The 19,427-nt window shown below is 31.1% G+C and overlaps 5 protein-coding genes across 5 annotated transcripts; 3 read left to right on the top strand and 2 right to left on the bottom strand.

Moving 5' to 3' along the window:
• Positions 1-4,368: 4,368 nt before the first annotated feature.
• OCT59_019564 (uncharacterized protein) lies at positions 4,369-5,331 on the bottom strand (the record flags this gene model as incomplete). The annotated part of the gene is made up of 5 exons (XM_066143616.1): positions 4,369-4,390; positions 4,485-4,591; positions 4,952-4,993; positions 5,157-5,251; positions 5,328-5,331. 5 exons carry the CDS (start codon positions 5,329-5,331, stop codon positions 4,369-4,371), a joined length of 270 nt encoding a protein of 89 aa, XP_066005349.1.
• Positions 5,332-5,722: 391 nt separating this feature from the next.
• Positions 5,723-6,672, top strand: OCT59_019563 (uncharacterized protein). Its single transcript, XM_066143615.1, has 2 exons — positions 5,723-5,816; positions 5,912-6,672. The coding sequence occupies exon 2, from the start codon at positions 5,918-5,920 to the stop codon at positions 6,596-6,598; it is 681 nt and encodes a 226-aa protein (XP_066005348.1). The 5' UTR covers positions 5,723-5,816; positions 5,912-5,917; the 3' UTR covers positions 6,599-6,672.
• On the bottom strand, positions 6,591-9,038 carry OCT59_019562 (uncharacterized protein; the record flags this gene model as incomplete). Its single annotated transcript, XM_025312866.2, has 2 exons — positions 6,591-8,539; positions 8,610-9,038. 2 exons carry the CDS (start codon positions 9,036-9,038, stop codon positions 6,680-6,682), a joined length of 2,289 nt encoding a protein of 762 aa, XP_025188805.2. The 3' UTR covers positions 6,591-6,679.
• Positions 9,039-16,878: 7,840 nt separating this feature from the next.
• On the top strand, positions 16,879-17,461 carry OCT59_019561 (uncharacterized protein; the record flags this gene model as incomplete). The annotated part of the gene is made up of 4 exons (XM_066143614.1): positions 16,879-16,908; positions 16,977-17,092; positions 17,162-17,184; positions 17,277-17,461. 4 exons carry the CDS (start codon positions 16,879-16,881, stop codon positions 17,459-17,461), a joined length of 354 nt encoding a protein of 117 aa, XP_066005347.1.
• An 855-nt stretch (positions 17,462-18,316) lies between these two features.
• Positions 18,317-19,327, top strand: OCT59_019560 (uncharacterized protein). Its single transcript, XM_066143613.1, has 3 exons — positions 18,317-18,612; positions 18,686-18,784; positions 18,859-19,327. Exons 1-3 carry the CDS (start codon positions 18,339-18,341, stop codon positions 19,179-19,181), a joined length of 696 nt encoding a protein of 231 aa, XP_066005346.1. The 5' UTR covers positions 18,317-18,338; the 3' UTR covers positions 19,182-19,327.
• Positions 19,328-19,427: the final 100 nt, after the last annotated feature.

Here is a 19,427-nt window from a genome sequence, read left to right as displayed (position 1 = left end):
AAGCTGATTCAGCTGCTTCTGTTTAATTTTCTTCTTTAAATTTTAACTCCCCGACTGTTTTTATCATTGTGTTTTAATGTCGGACAATAATTTTACTTATGACACCTTTGTACGCAACCCTCCCAACCCTGATAATGTTACGGATATTTTTTCACATGAATCGTTATTTTCTTCCTCTAGTAACACTTCTCCTATCCCCAATTCATTTAATATTTCCTCTTTTAATGTTAATGGCCTTAAAATGCATGGTCAGACTAAATTAGATGAAATTTCTACTTTCTTTTCCTTGAAACATATTTCTTTTGGTGGTATCGTTGATACTCATCTTCACCCTAAACAAATGAAGTTTTTATCCAAGCGCATTTCTAATTATACTGTGTTCTCTTCTAATTTGGATACTTCTAAACAAATTCTTTCCTCTGGTGGTATTTCTCTTTTTATAGAAAATTCTTTTGCTTCGCATGTACAAGATTTTCAATCCCATTCTTCACGTTTGCTTTCTGTTGACTTATATTTTAAAGGCAATGTTAAATTGCGTATATTCGTTATTTATATCCCTCCCCCTGCCGAAAGTGTTTTGCGCACTGACACTATTGATTTGCTTATTCAACAACTTACCCTTACTAAACAAGCTGGTTTTTACCATGCTGTTTGTGGCAATTTTAATATGCATTTAGATAAATATTATCCTATTTACTTTAATCAACCTCAAATTGCTTCAAAACATATTCACCGATTATTTTTTCATCTCCTTTCTCATGGATATGAAGACTATACTTCTATTAATCTTTCCAACTCCTTAGGTACCTTTCATCGCAATGACCAAATTACTCGCGTTGATTATGTATGGTCTTGCCCTCTCCTCAAAGGATATGCCCTTACTGCTTGCATTTTTAATGCTCAAGACATTTGCACATCTGATCATAACCCTGTCATCACATACTATGATATGTCTTTACTTTTTACCTCTACCAAATTGGCTCGCACTCGACAACTTAAGCGTCAAACCCGTCGCGTCTTCAAATTTGATTCTGTAACTGATATTCAATGGACGGAATTCGCTGCCCAAACTGATGCTTTATGTGATGTTTCACCTTCAACCTTTTCCTCCTGGCATATCAACCAAATGTGCGAATATCTTCAATCACGAATCCTCAAAGCTGGCAATGTTACTTTACCTTCTTATATAGTTGGTAACAATTATACTCCTAAGGTCCCTAAAGATCTGGAAATTTTAACTCAACATTATCGGTTTTTAAATCGCCTGATGCATTTGATACGTATATTGCGCAAACATCCTTCCACTTTTTCTGCTGCCCATGAACATAAGTGGTCTACTCATTTAATTAGACTTCAAAACATTTTACAATTATATAAAAATGTATTTACTTTCATTCCTATTTTGCCCTCTTCTCTTTCATCATGTCGACATGATAACTTCAAGTCACTTCTTGATGATTTATCCACTATTTCAAAATCCTTACGTGGATTTCAGTTGCTTCAAGAAAAAGAATTTCAAGATTCCTCCATTCGTGCCCATTTGGATGATAGAAATAATAATTTTGAAACTGACCTTTCCTCCTTTATTGATTCAGCGCTTTCTCGCACCCATCGCCGTATCACTCTGGACCGTGTCTTTATCGACCATCCCACTCACCCTCAGTTGTTAACTGATTCTAAGGACATAGATGATGCGGTTATTAACCTTTTCCAAAATTTTGTACCTATAAAGTCCACTCCGCCGGTGTCTCTTGATACACTACCGGCTAAATGGTCTACTGCCTACCAACCTATGGATGATGTGTCCTCCTCCATCTATGATTCTTTAATGAATCCCCCTACCCTTGATGAATGGTTATCCACCGTTTCTTCCACTCCTAACGGTAAAGCCTCTGGTCCTTCCATGATTACCTATGAAATGCTTAAACATCTTGGTACCCGTACCTCGGCTTTGCTACTTATTTTAATTCAAGCATGCCTTTCCAAAGCTGATATCCCTGATTTATGGCGACAAGCAATGGTTTTTCCCATCCCCAAACCTCACGAATGGAAATGTCAATTAAAAAATACTCGTCCTATTACTTTACTCGAAGTGATTAGAAAATCCCTTGTCAAACTTTTTTATAATCGCCTTTCTACTATTATGGCTTCACATGATGTTCTTAAAGGTGGTAACTTCGCTGGTCTTCTCGGTGGTTCTTGCCGCGACCCTATCATTACTCTAGAATCTATTATCCATGATGCTGATATCAACAAAATCCGCTTTGGATTCTTTCCCAAGATATTTCTAAGGCTTTTGACTTGGTCGATCTGACTATGTTACGTTTTGCTCTAGAACGTATCCGTCTCTCAGCTTCCGCTGTTAAGTTTATCCTTTCACTTTTCACGAAACGCACTAATCGCGTTTTCACTGCTCATGGATCTACGCCTGCTTATAGGGTTCGCATTGGTATTGACCAAGGCGAAGTTATCTCTCCTCTTTTATGGGTTATTTATATTGATCCCTTACTTACTGTTTTGAAAAATGAAATGATGGACCCTTATGTTCTTTCTACACCGTCCTTAATTAATTCTTCGACTTCTTCTTCTGATTTGAAGATTAATAATTTAGTCTTTATGGATGACTCTACTCTTATTTCCTCGTCAAAAGCTGGCATGGAATTTATGTTATCTATTACTGAAGAATTTTATCAGATCAACAACACTTCTGCCAATCATAACAAATATGTGTTAATTACTAATTCGTTGCCTTTGACTTCGAATTCCACTTTATCCCCTATTACTTTTAATTTGGATTTATCCTCTTTAAATAGTGTTCCTTCTATTATTATTACCCCAATTTCCATGACAACTTCTTTTCGTTTTTTAGGTGTCTGGTTTAACATTAAGAGTTCCCGTGATTTTGTCAGAAAGCAACTTAAACGCGAATGCTGCTCCTTTGCTGCGACCATCCGACCGGCAAAGCTCTCTCCCAAACAAGTTGTGTATTTACATAATGCTGTTCTTATACCGAAACTCGAATACCGGATGCAAGTTACTCACTTGTCTGAATCTGACTGCCACCTAATAACGAGAAGTATACGATCTGTTGTGAAGCATAAAGCAAATTTTTCTCGTTCTTTACCCAATCCCATTTTATTTTTGTCTCAAGCCTTGGGCTTAATTAATTTGTTTGCTCATCAATGGCAATGTCATATTACCAATTTATTTTTAATGGCTAATTCTTCTTCCTCTTTTATTCAATCTCTTTTTATTTATAGATTGCGTTTAATTCAATATAATTTTTTGATTCCTATTTCTCCTCTTTTAATTAAGGATTGGTCTATATGGTCTCTTTATTTTCTTTTAAGAAAGATTATATCGCTTGCACTATTGCTCTCTTAACTTCTACTCCTTTTCGTTTGCTTCATACTCAACTTTCGAAGCTTCCGAACCTATCCTTGTTAGATGAAAGTGTTCCTTTATTTGAATGCATGACACCTAAAGCCTTTAGGGCCATGACATTTATTACGTAATATCACTTTACTATAAAGCCCGATCCCCACACCCCCACGTAAGATAATGGTTTTATCACGTGATATTAATAAATTTTACTGCGCTATTTATGTTACATTTTTTATTAAGGGGTGATAAATTATTTTACGTAATCTATTTTTATATTAATGCCGTACTTCTATTTTTATACAAATATATACCCTTTTAATACATTTAAACGCGAAGAGGTTGCTGTTTTAATATAAAATTAAAGAATTTTCATATCTTGATTGCTGTTTTAATATAAATCATTAATGTTTAATATGTCTATAAAGAGAATTTTAATAATTTCGTGTCTTAATAAAAAGTTTTGCGAACTGCTGCTATAAACGCGTCTTAACTCTCAAATCCTAAAAGTTTTTAAAAATGAGCCGTCAAACCTACCTTTACAGCCCTAAATTTAATAAAAAATTAATTTTTAATTCACCAGATAATAAATATCAAGAATTTACCAATGCTTATGCATATAGTATTATGTTAAGGACGGGAAATAATACTCCAAATCGTGCTATTATTTGTAAAGACGCAGCAAAAGAATGGAGGAATATTAAAAATAAAAGTACTGCCGAAATTGATAATATAATTAAAGAATATATAACTACTCCAATTAATCCATACTTTATACCAACAATAAGAGCAAACTGCTCTAATCCTAGAGTAGAACCAACTCCCCCACCTATTATTGATCCAATTGAACCTGTTCTGGAAGTTCCTAAGAATGCATCGGCTCAAAAAAAGATAGCAGACGCAATTCAAATAGCCAAAAATAAACTTGCTGAATTAAATCAAATTTACAATATCACAACGGACTTTCAGATTAAAAATGATATACATTCAAAAATTGCAGAAGCCGAATCTGAAATTAGCGTAAATAAGGATAAAATTAGCAAGTTAAAACGAAATGCAATATACGCACAGAATTGCAGAGCAAAGAAACTTAAAATGCTTACTGAAAATCAAGAAGTAGTTCGATATGATCATCCCGGACGACCATCACTACTTTTTGAATATCCAGATTTACACAACCAGATTCATGACTCAATTGAATTTGGATCAGCTGATTCAAAAAGAAGAAAACAAGTTGTTAAAGTGAGGATCATTGAACATTTACGCAAAAATCTTGAAGAAAATTACAACGTATATATGGCGAGAACAACACTAAACAATTATGTCTTACCTAAACAATCTAACTCAATTGCTGCAAAGGCTCATCATCATCCAGCATGGGTTGCAGTAGCTGGAGTTTCACGTACAGATACTCAAGAACATATTGACGGACATTATTGTCTTGCATCCGTTAAATATGCAAAACAATTTGCTTCAATGTTTGCTGATATGTCCACTATTATTTCCCAAGATGATAAAGCGAAAATAGGTCTTGGAGTGCCTGCAGTAAGTCGAACATTTCGCACCTTACAGTCAATAAATGAGCCTGTATCTGTAGCCGATCATGATTTTCCTACAGGAAGCAGGCAAAAATTGATTCCTTCAGTATATTTAATTATGAAACCAGAAGAATCAAAAGATGAGCTTCGAACAGGACAACTTGCAATTTTTGTACGCCCCCAATGGTCCGTTGGTACATCCTCACTCACACATATGCAAGATCTGGAAAGCCTCACCTTGGATTCCAAATATGATGATATGCTAAAAACTAGCAATGGACAAATTCGGCCTATTTGGATGTTACTAGTAGATGGAGGACCAGACGAAAATCCTAGACATTTAAAAAATATAAAGGTATATTGTCAGCTTTTTAAAAAGTTCGATTTAGATTACTTAAGTGTACGAACCCATGCTCCGGGACAATCCAAATATAATCCTGTTGAAAGAGGTATGGCAACATTGTCTGGGAAACTTGCTGGAATTATGTTACCAATTGATCATTTTGGTAAACATTTGAATTCACAAGGAGATGTTACGGATCCTGAATTGGCCGCTCAAAATTTTCAACATGCCGGAAAGGCTCTTTGTGATATTTGGAGTCGTAATTTAATTTTTGGGAAACGTGTTGATGCCCAATACATTGACACAATTGAGAATCCTTTTGAAGATTTGCAGTTTAAGAGTACTGAAAAAGAAAAAGATGACATATGCGCCGATATACGGATTTTGACAACAAAATTTGACCCCAAAAATGGTCGATCGTGTCACAAAAACACCTGATTTGTGATGTCACTAATTGTTACGTTAACCTCAAATGACCACTAGAAACCATCTAAAATCAACAAAACTAAGAGCAAAACCCATCTCTTTTCTCACAAACCCATCTGTTTTTTCAGGTGAGAAATACGCGTTACTGGAAATAAAATGTAATATTCTACTATTTACTGTTTTAATTTTTTTATTTTAAGTTCTAAAACAACGTGAATTATAGCAATATATGCCTTCAGCAACGCTTTCTCAATCTAATAACTCCACCTGCTCCACTTGCAAAAAAGAATTCAAGAACTCAAAGGGTTTAGCACGACACCAACAAAATGTACGAAAATATAATAAACGTCACCAAGAAATTGATGAACTACCAGTTAATACTGTTGTTGAATTTAAACAAATTTTAGTTGCAGAAATACACAAAAAGCTACCTTTAAACTTTAGGTCTATGGGGAAGAAATTATTTTCTATACCATGTCCTGAAAGCATTTTTTTTTCTATTTTTGCTGGTAATATCCATTATTATTCCAAAGCGAGGGGAATTTATAGATGTATATTTCGAGGTCATGACGCGTATCAAGTTTTAAGTAAAATTTTAAATTCTGACCAGTGGGGGAAAAGAATTTATTCACAACGTCAACAAACATATGTAGTATGTTTGGATCCAATTCCGTGGAATGTTCCTAATAATTTACAAGATCAGTCAAAAGAAATAGATCCTCTCGAACAGCTATTACAATCTACAACTAGAAAACAACATAAAACAATTAGAACTAGACGACCACGATTTTTACGTGGAGAAATTTTAATTGAATGGAAAAAAAAAATGTCAAAAGTTAATGGAACTGTAAACATGGCGGGATATATACATTTTAATTTTTACATTGCGCAATTACAAAATGTACAGTAGAAAAGAGTAAATATAGATTTTATTGTAAATCAAATCATAAAAATAATAGTAAAGAAAAAAATTAAATTAGCATATATAATTTTACTTAATACGAAGTTTTTTGATTTTTTTAGATTCGGGTAATGGGTTATATGTAAAATAAAGTGTACGATTTTCATATTCAATAATTTCTTGTATTGCAGATTTTCGTTTTAATGGGTTTCCTCCATTCTTAAGAGTTTTACGAAAGAAGGTTGAGACCTGGTTATGGTTTTTTTTTTCCACAGCAGAGCAGGAAAATGCTTTAAGCCCCCATCTTTTATGTTTCTCCAAAAGTTCCCATCCATGATACACTAACGCATGAATATAAGGAGTGACATGACTTGGTAAATATAAACCTTGTATAAAAGTTCTTGGATCATTAGGATCTCCTTGTGATGGTGTAAGAAATAAAGATAACCAATCAATCGCTTGAATCTTCAACTGTCCTGGATCAGTAGTATTATCTCGAATTGCACAATATATTTGATAAAATTGATCCCAAAGATTTCGAATTAATTGTGCTCGAGATGGTCTAAAGAGTAATTTTAAATTAAAGAATCTTAAAACTTTTTCTTTATCATCTCCCATAAGAGACGTGTATTCCCAATTATGAGATTCTTTGTTTTCCCAAAAACAGAAAGATACTTTCAATTGTTGCATTTCTTTCATGATTACTTCTCGTGTTAGATTATTAAACAAATCGCGCTCTTTAATTTCTGCTAGTACCAATTCCCATAATCGATCTGTAATTCGTAAGAAAACATGAAGTTCATCAAAAATTATGTGATTGATTGCAATCATATCTATAAGAGGAGGATGAATATGACCATTGACATCCTCATATCTTGTTGCAATTTGCTCCATATTTTTCTCAATACGCCAATCTTTGCTTAAGTCACCATGTTGATGTTTCGAGCATGAACACCAAGGACAAAAAAAATTAGATGTAGGACCATTTAATCCAAGACATATTGCTAAAAACTTCCAATCTGAACTAAAATACAACTCAAAGTTCCACAAAATTCCAGCTGCTTCCAATCCATTTTCCTTTAATGACCGTAATTCATTAAGAAAAGGATTTAATATAAATTCAAGTGTATTATAGTTCTCAGTCCCTGGGTATAATACCGTAGTATAGTGATAATCTGCATGATGGTGACGCTCCTTATGATTTAAAATCATAAAAGTTAACATAACGTGTTTGATTTTACGTCCCACGTTACGCCCATCACCAGAAATGCGTAAATGTATAGTCGTGTCTGATAATCTCAATACCTTCTTTTCTTTTAAATAAGGGATAATATAATTGAGGATATCTTTTATACTTCGGTAAATACCTATGCCCATTATATCAATAGCCTCTTGAGTAATTTCTGGATTTCTAAATTCTGATTCATCTGATCCCAAAGCTTCTTCTAATTTGTCCCTTCCATTCATATCAACTAGTGATATTTTGATTAATTGATTCATATTATCAGTGATCGCAATACGTTCATTAGAAACAGAGTTTTCGCGTGGTAAATTAGCCTCCACTGCTGCTAGTTCTCGATAAGATTCTCTGGATATTTGACCTTGATCAACTGCTTTTACCACAGAACGGAGTTTGTGGGTTTTATTAATTTCATTCTCAGGTCCATAGTTAACTTGAAAACAATCTTTTTTGTTAACAGAAAATTCAATATTGTTCAATATGACTTGATCAGATTGGTGATAAACCCCCTTGACATCATTTTTGATGTTAGATTGTATTTTTGTTGCAAGCTTTTTAGCGCGTTTTTCAAGTGTTGATGGGGTACAATTAATAGCTGGCTTAATTAAATTTCCTCTCTTCCTTGATTCACGTGCCTTTCGTACGCTATCTAATTGTAATCCAAATAATATAGGACCTGAAATCTTTGCTTTAGTTCCTGGCTTTAACGACTAAAGTAAATAGTTTAATTATATGAAGATTCATATAATAAATTATATAATCCAATTAGTAAATACTTACTCGTTCGTATTTAATTGCTGCATCAGTTGCAGATTTGGTTGAAGAAATGACATGTTGAAAATTAGAACCATATTTGATACGAAATTGAGGTATTGCATTAATATAGTCAATTTCACAACAAACAGTTCGTTTCTTAGCAGCTCGGCCCCAAGTTGTTTTTACAACATAACCATGTGGGATTTTGTACGTTTTTTTTTGGAATTTATTACTTTCATTACTGGTTTCCAGTATATTTTTCTTATTCAACACAATTCCATTAGGGTAAACCCCTTCTTTAATAATAATATAATTAAAACTACGTTTGGTAATTTTATTCATGCGTTCACGATATGTAATATTGTTGTCAAGTGGGTATGTGGAATCTTCTTCAATTTGAATCTTGTTTTCGACATTTTCTTGATCACTTGAGTCCTCAGCATTTGACGGCATTATTTCGTTGATAAAAATAAGATTAACATGGATAATCTTTAGTATAACAAGAAGTATGACATCATTTTGCAGAATTAAATCTTTTATTATTGTTTGTGTAACATATAGGATATTTCGCGTCTGTGCGCACGAAATATATTAATATCTGATATTTTAATATTAATTTGCCGTTAACGTCGATAATCACCACCTAGGTGGTACAACTCTCCATTCCGCAGATCGGCGGATATGAAGAATTAGAAAGGCAAGAAAAACAGAAACAAAAAAACGCACAAAATAAAGATAAAGACGAAGCAGACGAAATTACCTTTTCCGAGTGCTTTGTTCCATGGTCTTGGATCGAAAGACACTGCAATTTGTGCGCGTATTCGATCGATATTAAAAGATGCAAAGATACAAGTTGTTGTGGATCACCTAGAGCTGAAGCAGCTATGGAATTTCTTGAAACCTATAATGGTTTTTTACCACCTGTTACCGAAGCCAAAGACGGACACTTCACAAATCCTATACACATACTTCAGTATTGTGATCTTTTAAAAATTCCAGGATACGATGCTCATTGTCCAACCTTTAAAGAAAAGCATTCCCGTCTTTGCTGCTCTATTTGTAACAAGTACTTTCCTACTATTACCTTTTTAACGAAACACAAAAGAACAGTACATTCTACGGCTCGAAGACGGTCAAAAGGACGTTTTAATAAACAGACTACGCAAAAATTGAGGGCGTTCGATGATTTTTCTCTTTTGCAGCCACAGCCATCAAAACGTCTTATTCCGTATGTTGAAATTCCATTAAGAAGTTATTTGTCTGACGGAGAGTGACCAAATGGAATTTTATTAAGTAGATTCTTTTAGTATTCAAATAAAGTTGGTATCTGTTTTTGCATGAAATTTTCTTTTTTTTTTCGTATTACATGATCGACTTAGATATTGTTATAAAAAAGTCGTATTACATGATCGACTTCGATATTTATAAAAAAAAGTTGATTTTTTTCGTATTACATGATCGACTTAGATATTGTTATAAAAAAGTTGATTTTTTTTGTATTACATGATCGACTTCGATATTGTTATAAGAAAGTTGTGATTTTTTTTTGTATTAATACATGATCTAGTTTCGAAATTTTAACACCAAAACAATAACAACTTTATATATTAGTTATACAATTTGTAATTGATAAATAAATATGGAAAACTAGAAGAAAAACATATAAAAAATAATATAAATAATATTAATTGCTAAAAAAACTTGTCACGTGATTTTCAATACATATGTAACGTAAGATTTTAATAAGACCAGTCTTCAACCCCCTCACCCCCTAAAATATTACGTAATAAATGTCATGGCCCTTAAAGCCTATTTCCCTATTTTGCGAAAACGACAACTGTTTTATCTATCTCAGCTTGTTACTCCCCAAAGATCTCATTTAATTTCCTGGAAGGCTTACTATGACAATTTAGTTGGACAACGTAGCCCTGGCCGTATCCCTTTTTGGTACAAAGATATTCAACAAGTTACCACTGTTCCTGACTCCGCTAATCGTCTGCTGGATCATTTTGTTGTTGCACATACGAATGACTCTTCATTTTATGAATTGGCTTCCTGCCTATCCTCTCCTCCCACTACAAAAAATTGGATTATCACGTTAGACGATCATGGTTCTCCCATCTTTGGCAAACAACTCTTGGTCCAAGCAAGTCGTGGTACTTGTTCTATTGTTCACTGGATTTCTCCTGAATGTGAATCTTCGCCTGGTGATCTCATTAGACTTTCTCCTTGCCCTGGTTGCGCTGCTCATACTCCTTTGCCTCCTTCCAAAAAATGGAATGCTGATTTGACCCTTTGTACGCTTACGGTCTCTCTACAACATTCGCTTATTCTGCCCACTACCAATGAGCGAATTAGACGTTCTTTACTTCTTGACGACAATTCTCTTAATTGGGCTGATATAGAAGATGGTGTCCGTCTTTATTATAGTAGATTGGATTTTGATTTTGATTCCCCTTCTACAGATACCGTCGTAGGCTCCTGCTACTCCTGTCACTATTGAATCCTCAGCTGCTGCTGTTTTTGCAAATTTTCCGTTGGTCGTATCTCCGGACTTGCGTTACATCTTTTTCACTGATGGATCTCTTATCAATCTAGGCGCTCCTGATGTTTCTATGGGCTGGTCCTGGATGCAAATTGTTCCTGATGCAGGTTTTCCTAACTCTATTGCAACTTATGCTTCGTGCACCTTATTCGAGATAATCCTTCTTCTTCTCGAGCTGAAGCTGCCGCTATTTACGCAGTTTTAACCATCTCTCCTCGCGACTCAGAAGTCACTATTTATACTGACTCGCAAACTGCCATTGACGGCCTTCGAAGTTGTTCTTCCTATGTGTATTCGAATAGCCGCCTTTACTATAAAACAACCAATTTTGAACTTTGGGCTATCATTGAACGAACTATCCTTTCCAAGAATTTGACTGTTTTTCCCGTCAAAGTCAAAGCTCACTCTGGCAATTATTTAAACGATTTTGCTGATTCCTGCCAACACCTGCTCATACTGCGTCATCCAGTATTTTGATTTCTGGCATAGACCTTGCTTCTGCCCATGATTTTGTCTTAATTTATGACAATGATGTCGTTTGTGAATCTAATCCGCGACACCTTTTCAAACAATATTATCAAACGCAGTTAATGCGCGATTTGTTAAATTTAACGCGATTTCATTTTACCTCTTTATTATCATCTAATACAGATTATATTGTCGACTGGGAACTCACTTGGTTCACTTTGAATTTCAAGCCTTCTCATGATGCATCTTTTACTCCTGAGCACGCTTCAAGACACCTAACCTTTAAATTCAAACTTTTCTTGGATGATTTGCCTACATTGGAAAAGCTTAAACGGACCCGACCAGACTTATACATGGATGAATTAACTTGCCGTTCTTGTATCGACCGCATGGAAGACCTGATGCACCTTTTTATGTGCAAAAGACGACGTCTACCTATGCAACAAATTCTCCAATCTTATCAAAATCATTTGATTTCCAAAATTCTGGAAGCAGGAAATTTGGCTGATATTGATCCTACTCCATTTATTGTTAAACTCACTTCTCTTTCATGCTGGTCCTTTTCTTCTACAAATTGGTCCTCCTACGCCCTTGTCCGTGGTTGTTTACCTAAACTCTTTATTGACTTATTTGTCGATTTATCTATTCCAAGAATCTCTGCGATTAAGGTTATCGGCTTATCGCTGCTATTCATAACAATTTTGTTCAAAAGTTCAGAAAACGAATTTGGAATCCGCGTTCTTATGAGAAAAGTAGATGGGAAAACGCGATGAACATTACCTATAAGTTGAAAACTACTCCGAAGCCATCTAATTTGCCATTGTCAACGTACATACCTTACTCATCCTTACCACCTCCGACTCTACACGATTCACGTGACTCCAGAACCGATTGGTTGAAAAACTCGATGAAATATGGTTTGCCTTGGTTTAATCACTTTTCGGGTTTTATGGGTCGTCTAACGGTGCTACTTAATAACAGCTTTTGCAGGATGGAGTGTCGATTTTTATAGTGGGCGCGCTATTCGTTATTTTGTTAGCATAGTTGCTTCTACTTTGGTTGAATATATCATAAGATCTAGAAATTTAGTGTAAAGCGATTTTTCTTTTTTAGATTAATTTTTTTTACTTTATCTTTTCTTAGGAGACTATATAGCTTTGTTTTTAGTTAGTTTTATTTTTTAATTTTCTTTTTAATTTCTTGTAAATTGTAAAGTTCGAATAAATTTAATAAAGATAAAGGCTACTATGCCATGTTTGCCTGGTTTTTGACTAGTGATATTTATTCATTGAATTTTTTTTTTAATCATCAATTTTATGATTAAACAAAAAATTTTCAAATTATATATACAGTCAGAACTTGTAAAAATGTAACAATTGACTCTGGAATTTTTTTAAAAAATTGGCCAGCTTTTAGCCATAGTTCAGCCTAAAACTGGCCTTGTTGAATTAACTTTTAAAGTACACATCTAATATAATATGGAGGTGTGACAGTTAGTGTTGTCAAATAACATTGAAATGACATTGAAATGACATCAAATGATATTAAATGACATTGATTTTACTATGAAAAAGTATGAGAAATGACAAATGTTATTTGAAAAATAAGCAAATGACATGGCAATTTAACAATACTAGGATGTGTTGCTATGCACCTGCATATAAATTTTAAAAATATCATAATAGTCTATATATAATATTCCAGCTTTTTTTTTCTTTTAATTTTACTATTTTTAAAATATTTTATCTAAATGATACATATAAATAATTTTTTGAATATATTACAGCTTTGATAAGTATTCTAGTTATATCAAATCTTAAACTCTATTTTTAAATGGCCATAAAATAATGATTATAAAATCACTTATGATTATGTAATTTGTCAGTGTGCAATAAGAGCTCGTAAGATAAAGGAGGATTTGTGATATTAAGAAGGTATTAATAAGTAATTAGTTATTCTTGTTTTGTTTTTCTATTTTCTTTTATGAGATGGCTAATTATTAAGAAACAAATTATCAAAAGGAAAAAAATGAATAATTATTTTAGGATTTTAAATCATTCCTTATCTGATAATATTTACATAAGGCTATTTGGTTAGAAAGAAAAATATATAGACAGATTGTCTATTGAATTTATTTTTTAGTTTCACACCATTTCATATTTGATTATATTTACATATGGCAAATTTTATTTGAAAGAAAAATATATAGACTTCTTTTAGTAGTTTTAACGAATTAATTAGAAAATTTTTTTTCGTGCAATTTCATCATTCTGTATTTGATAGTATGTACATACAGCTTTTTTAATAAAGAAAGAATCATATATGCACGTTATTTATAATGTGTAGTTGCGAAAGAAAAGAGGTTTGATATTAGTAGTAAAGATAAAAAAATGAAGTCGAATAGTAAAAAGTGTGATGATACAAATGTCAATGTATTAGACTTTAGTGATGAGACTAGATGGAACAAATGGAATGATTTAGCATTCCATCGAGGGGGGCATTGGGCAAATTTTTAGGTAGATCTTGACAGTCACCTAGAAATTTAGGTTGTATCATTGTTTTTAATAGTGATATAACCGTTTAGGTGACAGGTCAACTTGTTCTTAGGAGAAGTAGTCTTGTTTCATAATGCTTAATTCTTATATGTATTTTGTTTATCTTATTTTAAGTTTTATATATGTAAGTAAGCGTAGTTATAATAAGACAAGATCACATCTAAATAAAAATAATAATAAAAAAAAAAAATTAATTTCCTTAATAAATTAAAATAATAAGTTGGTAAATTTTACAAATTTAATTTAATAGACTTTTTATTTAATATTATAGTAAGAATTATATACTGTATGTGATTATTTAACAAGTTATTATATTACTTTATACGTGGGGTTCCAAAATGGTAGTTTATTAATATTTAGAGTTAGGTAGATTCCAATTTGTACTTTGTATGCTGTTTTTTGCCGATTTGTCCTTTAATAAATGTGCAGCAGTTATCTTACTTATAATTTCTACTAGGCCAAAATATTGCAACTTAATTCATAATTCAAGATTTATTAATTCTGTTTTTCAACCATAATCTTAAACCAGATACAAATAAATAAAGTTGCTTGTTTAAACCCCTTCAAAATTCTAGAATTAATTTCACTAAGATTTTAATATAAATTTAATATAGATTTAGCAGAGTTTTTCCAGTTCTCCATTACTAATATAGTTTTGGTAATTTTGACATTTGATGACTTTTTTTAATATAGTTTCACCAAGTTTCACCTTTTCATACCAACTTGCCAAGACCCCTAGTTTCTCCAACCCGAGTTCTCTGGTGAAAAAAAAAAATATTTCTTTATCTACCAGTCATTAAGTGAACAGATTTAATTTCTGCCAACGCATACTGTATTATGATATGCAAACTGAAAATCGGAGAATAAATACCTTTTCTTTTATGATGTATTTCTTTTTAAAAAAATTTTATCCATCTCTAAAACATTCTCTTATTCAGCATATTACTGCATAAGCGAAAATGAAACAAAATGATCAATTGAAATTTAGTCAAAGTCTGATTCTTTGTTCGAATATTTGAGCCAAATTTATTGATGTTTACATAATTATATTTGCAATAGCGACAGAAATAATTGAGATAATGAGACAATGTTTGAACCAGATGACATAAGAACTCTCACATAATGTCTCAAAATCTTTAAATAAAGCCATCTGGTAAAATTTCTTCACTTTTTTTTTTAAAAAAAAAAAGATCCTTTGAAATGATTATCGTTCTGTCGCTTCGAAATTTTTATGTTTCACAAAATAAATATTAGATGCTTAAATGCTACACAAATTTGAAAAAAAAAATTAAAAAATTTTTTTTTTCTTACTCTTCAAAGTTTTAGGACGTTGAAACGAGATAATTTTAAATATACTAAATAGTTTAACAATATAAAGTTCTAGTAAGTTAATTAAACCCTTTTTTAATATGAACACGAAACCAATCTATTTATTTAAAAACATCATTTGATAATTTAATACTTTATACCAGCAAAATAAAATTGGTTTACATTAAATAGCTATAAATAATTATAGTCTTTTGGCTCACAGATTTAAAGATATGTATAGGCATTATTTTATTTTAAAAAGAGAATTTTTTGTCTTTAAAAAAAACGAAGAAAATTTAAAAAGAATTATTTGTAATAAGTTAAAGATAGCAAAGAAGAGGAAGAAGAAATAATTTAATATTTACGTGCTCAATTATGCTAATGGAATGAGCAACTAAATAATGAATGTAACGCGTGGAAAGAATTATATTAAGGATCTGACTATATTTTAAGGATGCTCAGGAATCCTTAACCCGAAGTGGAGTATACAATAAGGTTAACAATCTATTAAATAGCAATATTTTACAAGAAAAATCATTTTTCATAGATTAAATTGATGAATATTTAATTATTTTTATTGATATTTGAATATAATTATTTGCATATTCAAACATCAATTAGGATCATAATTCATATTAAATCACAAAAATCACAATTAATTCATTATTCAAATTCGAAATCTGAATTTTGAAATTGATTAAATTGATTGGATAATAATTATTGATTATCGATATTATCCGATAGTGATTATATAATATAATATTAGATATGATATTTAAATTATACTTGGCGAATAGGTATTGGTTATGGATTACATCTATTAAAAAGATATTTTGAAAATATGTTTTTGAAAATATTTGTTGAAAATATGTTGGTGAATATTTGAATAGTATTGACTGTACCAACACAAGCATAGAATAAAATATCAAGGAGGGATAGAGCAAAGTCTTTAGATGATTTTTATTGCACTCAAAAGTAAAAAGCGATTTGGGAAAAAGAAAGGGAAGAATTCTTTCAAAATATTTAATGTTATCTTCCTAATCTTTATTTGCATTAATAATGTAAATACAAATTCAAGATTACGAAATTATCATTAGTAAGAACAAATACTTTGTTTTACTGTTTATTTACTAGTATAATTGCACAATGGGGAATGATTGAAAGTGATGCTCGATCAGGTACTCTTAAATCCTTTCAAGCATGTATATTATATTAATAATATACAAATCAAAGCTTTGAATAATGTATAATATAATATATACAATAAATATACAGTATATGCGTGAAACAAGAATTTATCTTTCAAGATTTAGTAATAAATAGAATGCATCCTCCTTTTTTTTATTCCTTATTTCATTATATATTTTTCTGCTTTTCAGAATAAATCTAATTATTCTTTTTCTAAATAATTGTAAAAATGGCAAAATATTCAAAACAACCCCCACATGTATGTTGATATTATAATTTGCTAGTATTTTGGTTTATTTTTATTTATTTTATTTCCTTTTTTTTTAGGTTGATGATGATATTATTAAAGAAGGTATGAATAAGTACAAACATCATAAAAATCCATATGTGATGATAAGTCGTTCAATTTCTCATCGTCAATCAGCTAAATATATTTATTATCGGTAAAATATATTACAGTATTTTTGTTAATTGTTAAGGAACATTTTGTTAACATCCTTTGTATATTTTAGAAATAAAAGAATGTTTAATCTTCGTAAGCAAATTTTATCTTTTAAACTTACATTTTTTCTTTTAATTTAAAATTTCTATTTTTTCTTTTTATTAATAAATAATGATGATATGAAGAAGGAAGAAATCCTATCGGTCCAATCCCCCGTCCCTTGGGCAATGTCAACGTGACCAATACCCAAACCCAGTGTTTTATCAGTTTTCATTCCCAGAAAGTTATAATATATTCATTATTATTATTATTATTATTATTATTATTATTATTATTATTATTTTCATTATCTCATGCATATTCTCATTAACAATATTATATTATTACATTATTTAATATAATAACAAAATATAATCAGATAACTATACCCTTTATTGACAATCTTCTCGTTTCTAACATTTAGATTTAATTAATTTAATTTTATCCTTTGTACTTCGTAATATAATATACTGTAATTAATAAAATATAAACGTTTTTTTTGCCTATAAATTTTCAAGGAAAAAAAAAGAATTGAAATCTTTAATGAGAAATATAAAATAAATTATCGAAAAACAATGCAAATTACGGTTTCTCGCTACGAAAATGGTCTTTTGTTGTATGAAAATGGAAATTACACCAATCTTTAAGCTTACTTAAAAGATATAAATTAAAAAATTTAGGTTTATCAAGCTTTCAAACATATCAATAAATAGTTAATGTAAAATTCGTCCAATTTTGCCAAATTAGGGTACGAAAACAAAGCGAAATGATAAGCCATCTAATAAGGATTTTTTGAATGAATATAAATAGAATAAATACTTTTTTCTTAAATTCGATTTTCTTTTCTATATAATATTATTAATAAAATCTTTTTTTTTTATATATTACATTTTTGTTTCAAAGTTTAATCGTAAAAGCAATTCAAAAATTATTGTTGAACCACATAAAAAGTGAGTTTCATTTTTCCGGATTTTCCGGACATTAATAATTTCGAACATCTTTTATTTCACTTATTATTATTTTATTATTTCATTTTAAATAACAATTATATTGTGGTATATTTTTATCAATTTATGCTGAATACCGTTTTTTTTACGGTTTTCTAACGATTTAAATCTAAAAATGTAGATTGTAGATCTCTGTCCAATTATTCATTTATAAAGTACAAAGTTTTCCATTTTCGGAGTTATCGATTTTTTAAATTTTCAATGACTCTTCTTCCTTCGCCAACGTTCGCAACTCTAAAAGCTCTCGCAATATCTTATGGTTATGCTTCATTTCTTCTTCTAACTGTTGAAATAACACAAAGAACTTTTAATATACCTATTCATGTTTCCCGAAAAATTATTCACGTGTTAAGCGGAACCTTCATGTTTTTACTTTTATATTTATTTGAACAACGGGAATATGTGGTATTTTTAACTGGTTCTTTTGTAGTCATCAATTATATTTTCCTTAGGATAAGAATGTTTAAGTCAATGGGTAAATTTAAAATTGCAATCATAAATATGAAAATAAGTAAAATTGCATCAAACTAATGATTTTTTTTCTATAGATCCGATGAAAGGTGCCACCCTAGGTACGGTATATTTTCCATTTTCATGTGCTTTCTTATTTGGATGGTTTAATGATGGACGCGAATATCTTGCGATCGGTAAATTTATGTTTATCCTTTGCATGAACCTGTTTCTTTTACTTTTTCTTCTTAACAATACCATTTTCTTATAGCTGGAATAATGGCGATGACATTTGGTGACGCATTTGCCAGTATCATCGGCAGAAAATATGGAGTACTTAGATATCAAGTTATGGGAGATGTGGGTCAAAAAACTATTGAGGGCTCACTAGCAAATTTTGTTGCTACTATCATTTCTGTTCTTTTCTTTTGGTATATTATGTCTCCCCCTACTTTAACAACTAGTAATTATTTTACCGGAGCTTTAATTTCTGCAAGCGTTAGCACTTTTTTCGAAGCTATCAGTCCAATGGGAAGTGATAATTTAACAGTTCCAATCGGTGTGGCTTTTATTTTATCTCTTTTGGGATATTAAGTTTTTATTTAGTTCAGATCAATATAATATACTGGATTTCATAGGTTATAAAGAATAAATACTTAAAAGAATTTATGCAACTGACAAATAAAAAATAAATAAACTTCATTGTCATTGTTGACTTTTGAGGTAACATCGACAGTGAGTTACAAATTTTTTTTTATGCTTTATTCCATATTTATCATATTTATCATTACTGACTTCATAATTTATCACGTGATAGGCGTAGTTTGTTCTTTGTGTTGA

The sequence above is a fragment of the Rhizophagus irregularis genome, chromosome 29 (genome assembly GCF_026210795.1).
Source record: "Rhizophagus irregularis chromosome 29, complete sequence".
Lineage (NCBI taxonomy): Eukaryota > Fungi > Glomeromycota > Glomeromycetes > Glomerales > Glomeraceae > Rhizophagus > Rhizophagus irregularis.
The sequence above is the reverse complement of the archived record's forward strand: the minus strand, read 5'-3'. Positions and strand labels throughout refer to the sequence as shown.

What these genes read in the sequence shown, in the direction of transcription:
- OCT59_019560 (XM_066143613.1), top strand. Translation starts at nt 18,339, where the DNA reads ATGACTCTTCTTCCTTCGCCAACGTTCGCAACTCTAAAAGCTCTCGCA. An exon ending in AAGAATGTTTAAGTCAATGG is followed by an intron (nt 18,613 to 18,685) that starts GTAAATTTAAAA and finishes TTTTTTCTATAG; the next exon opens with ATCCGATGAAAGGTGCCACC. An exon ending in ACGCGAATATCTTGCGATCG is followed by an intron (nt 18,785 to 18,858) that starts GTAAATTTATGT and finishes ATTTTCTTATAG; the next exon opens with CTGGAATAATGGCGATGACA.
- OCT59_019563 (XM_066143615.1), top strand. Translation starts at nt 5,918, where the DNA reads ATGCCTTCAGCAACGCTTTCTCAATCTAATAACTCCACCTGCTCCACT.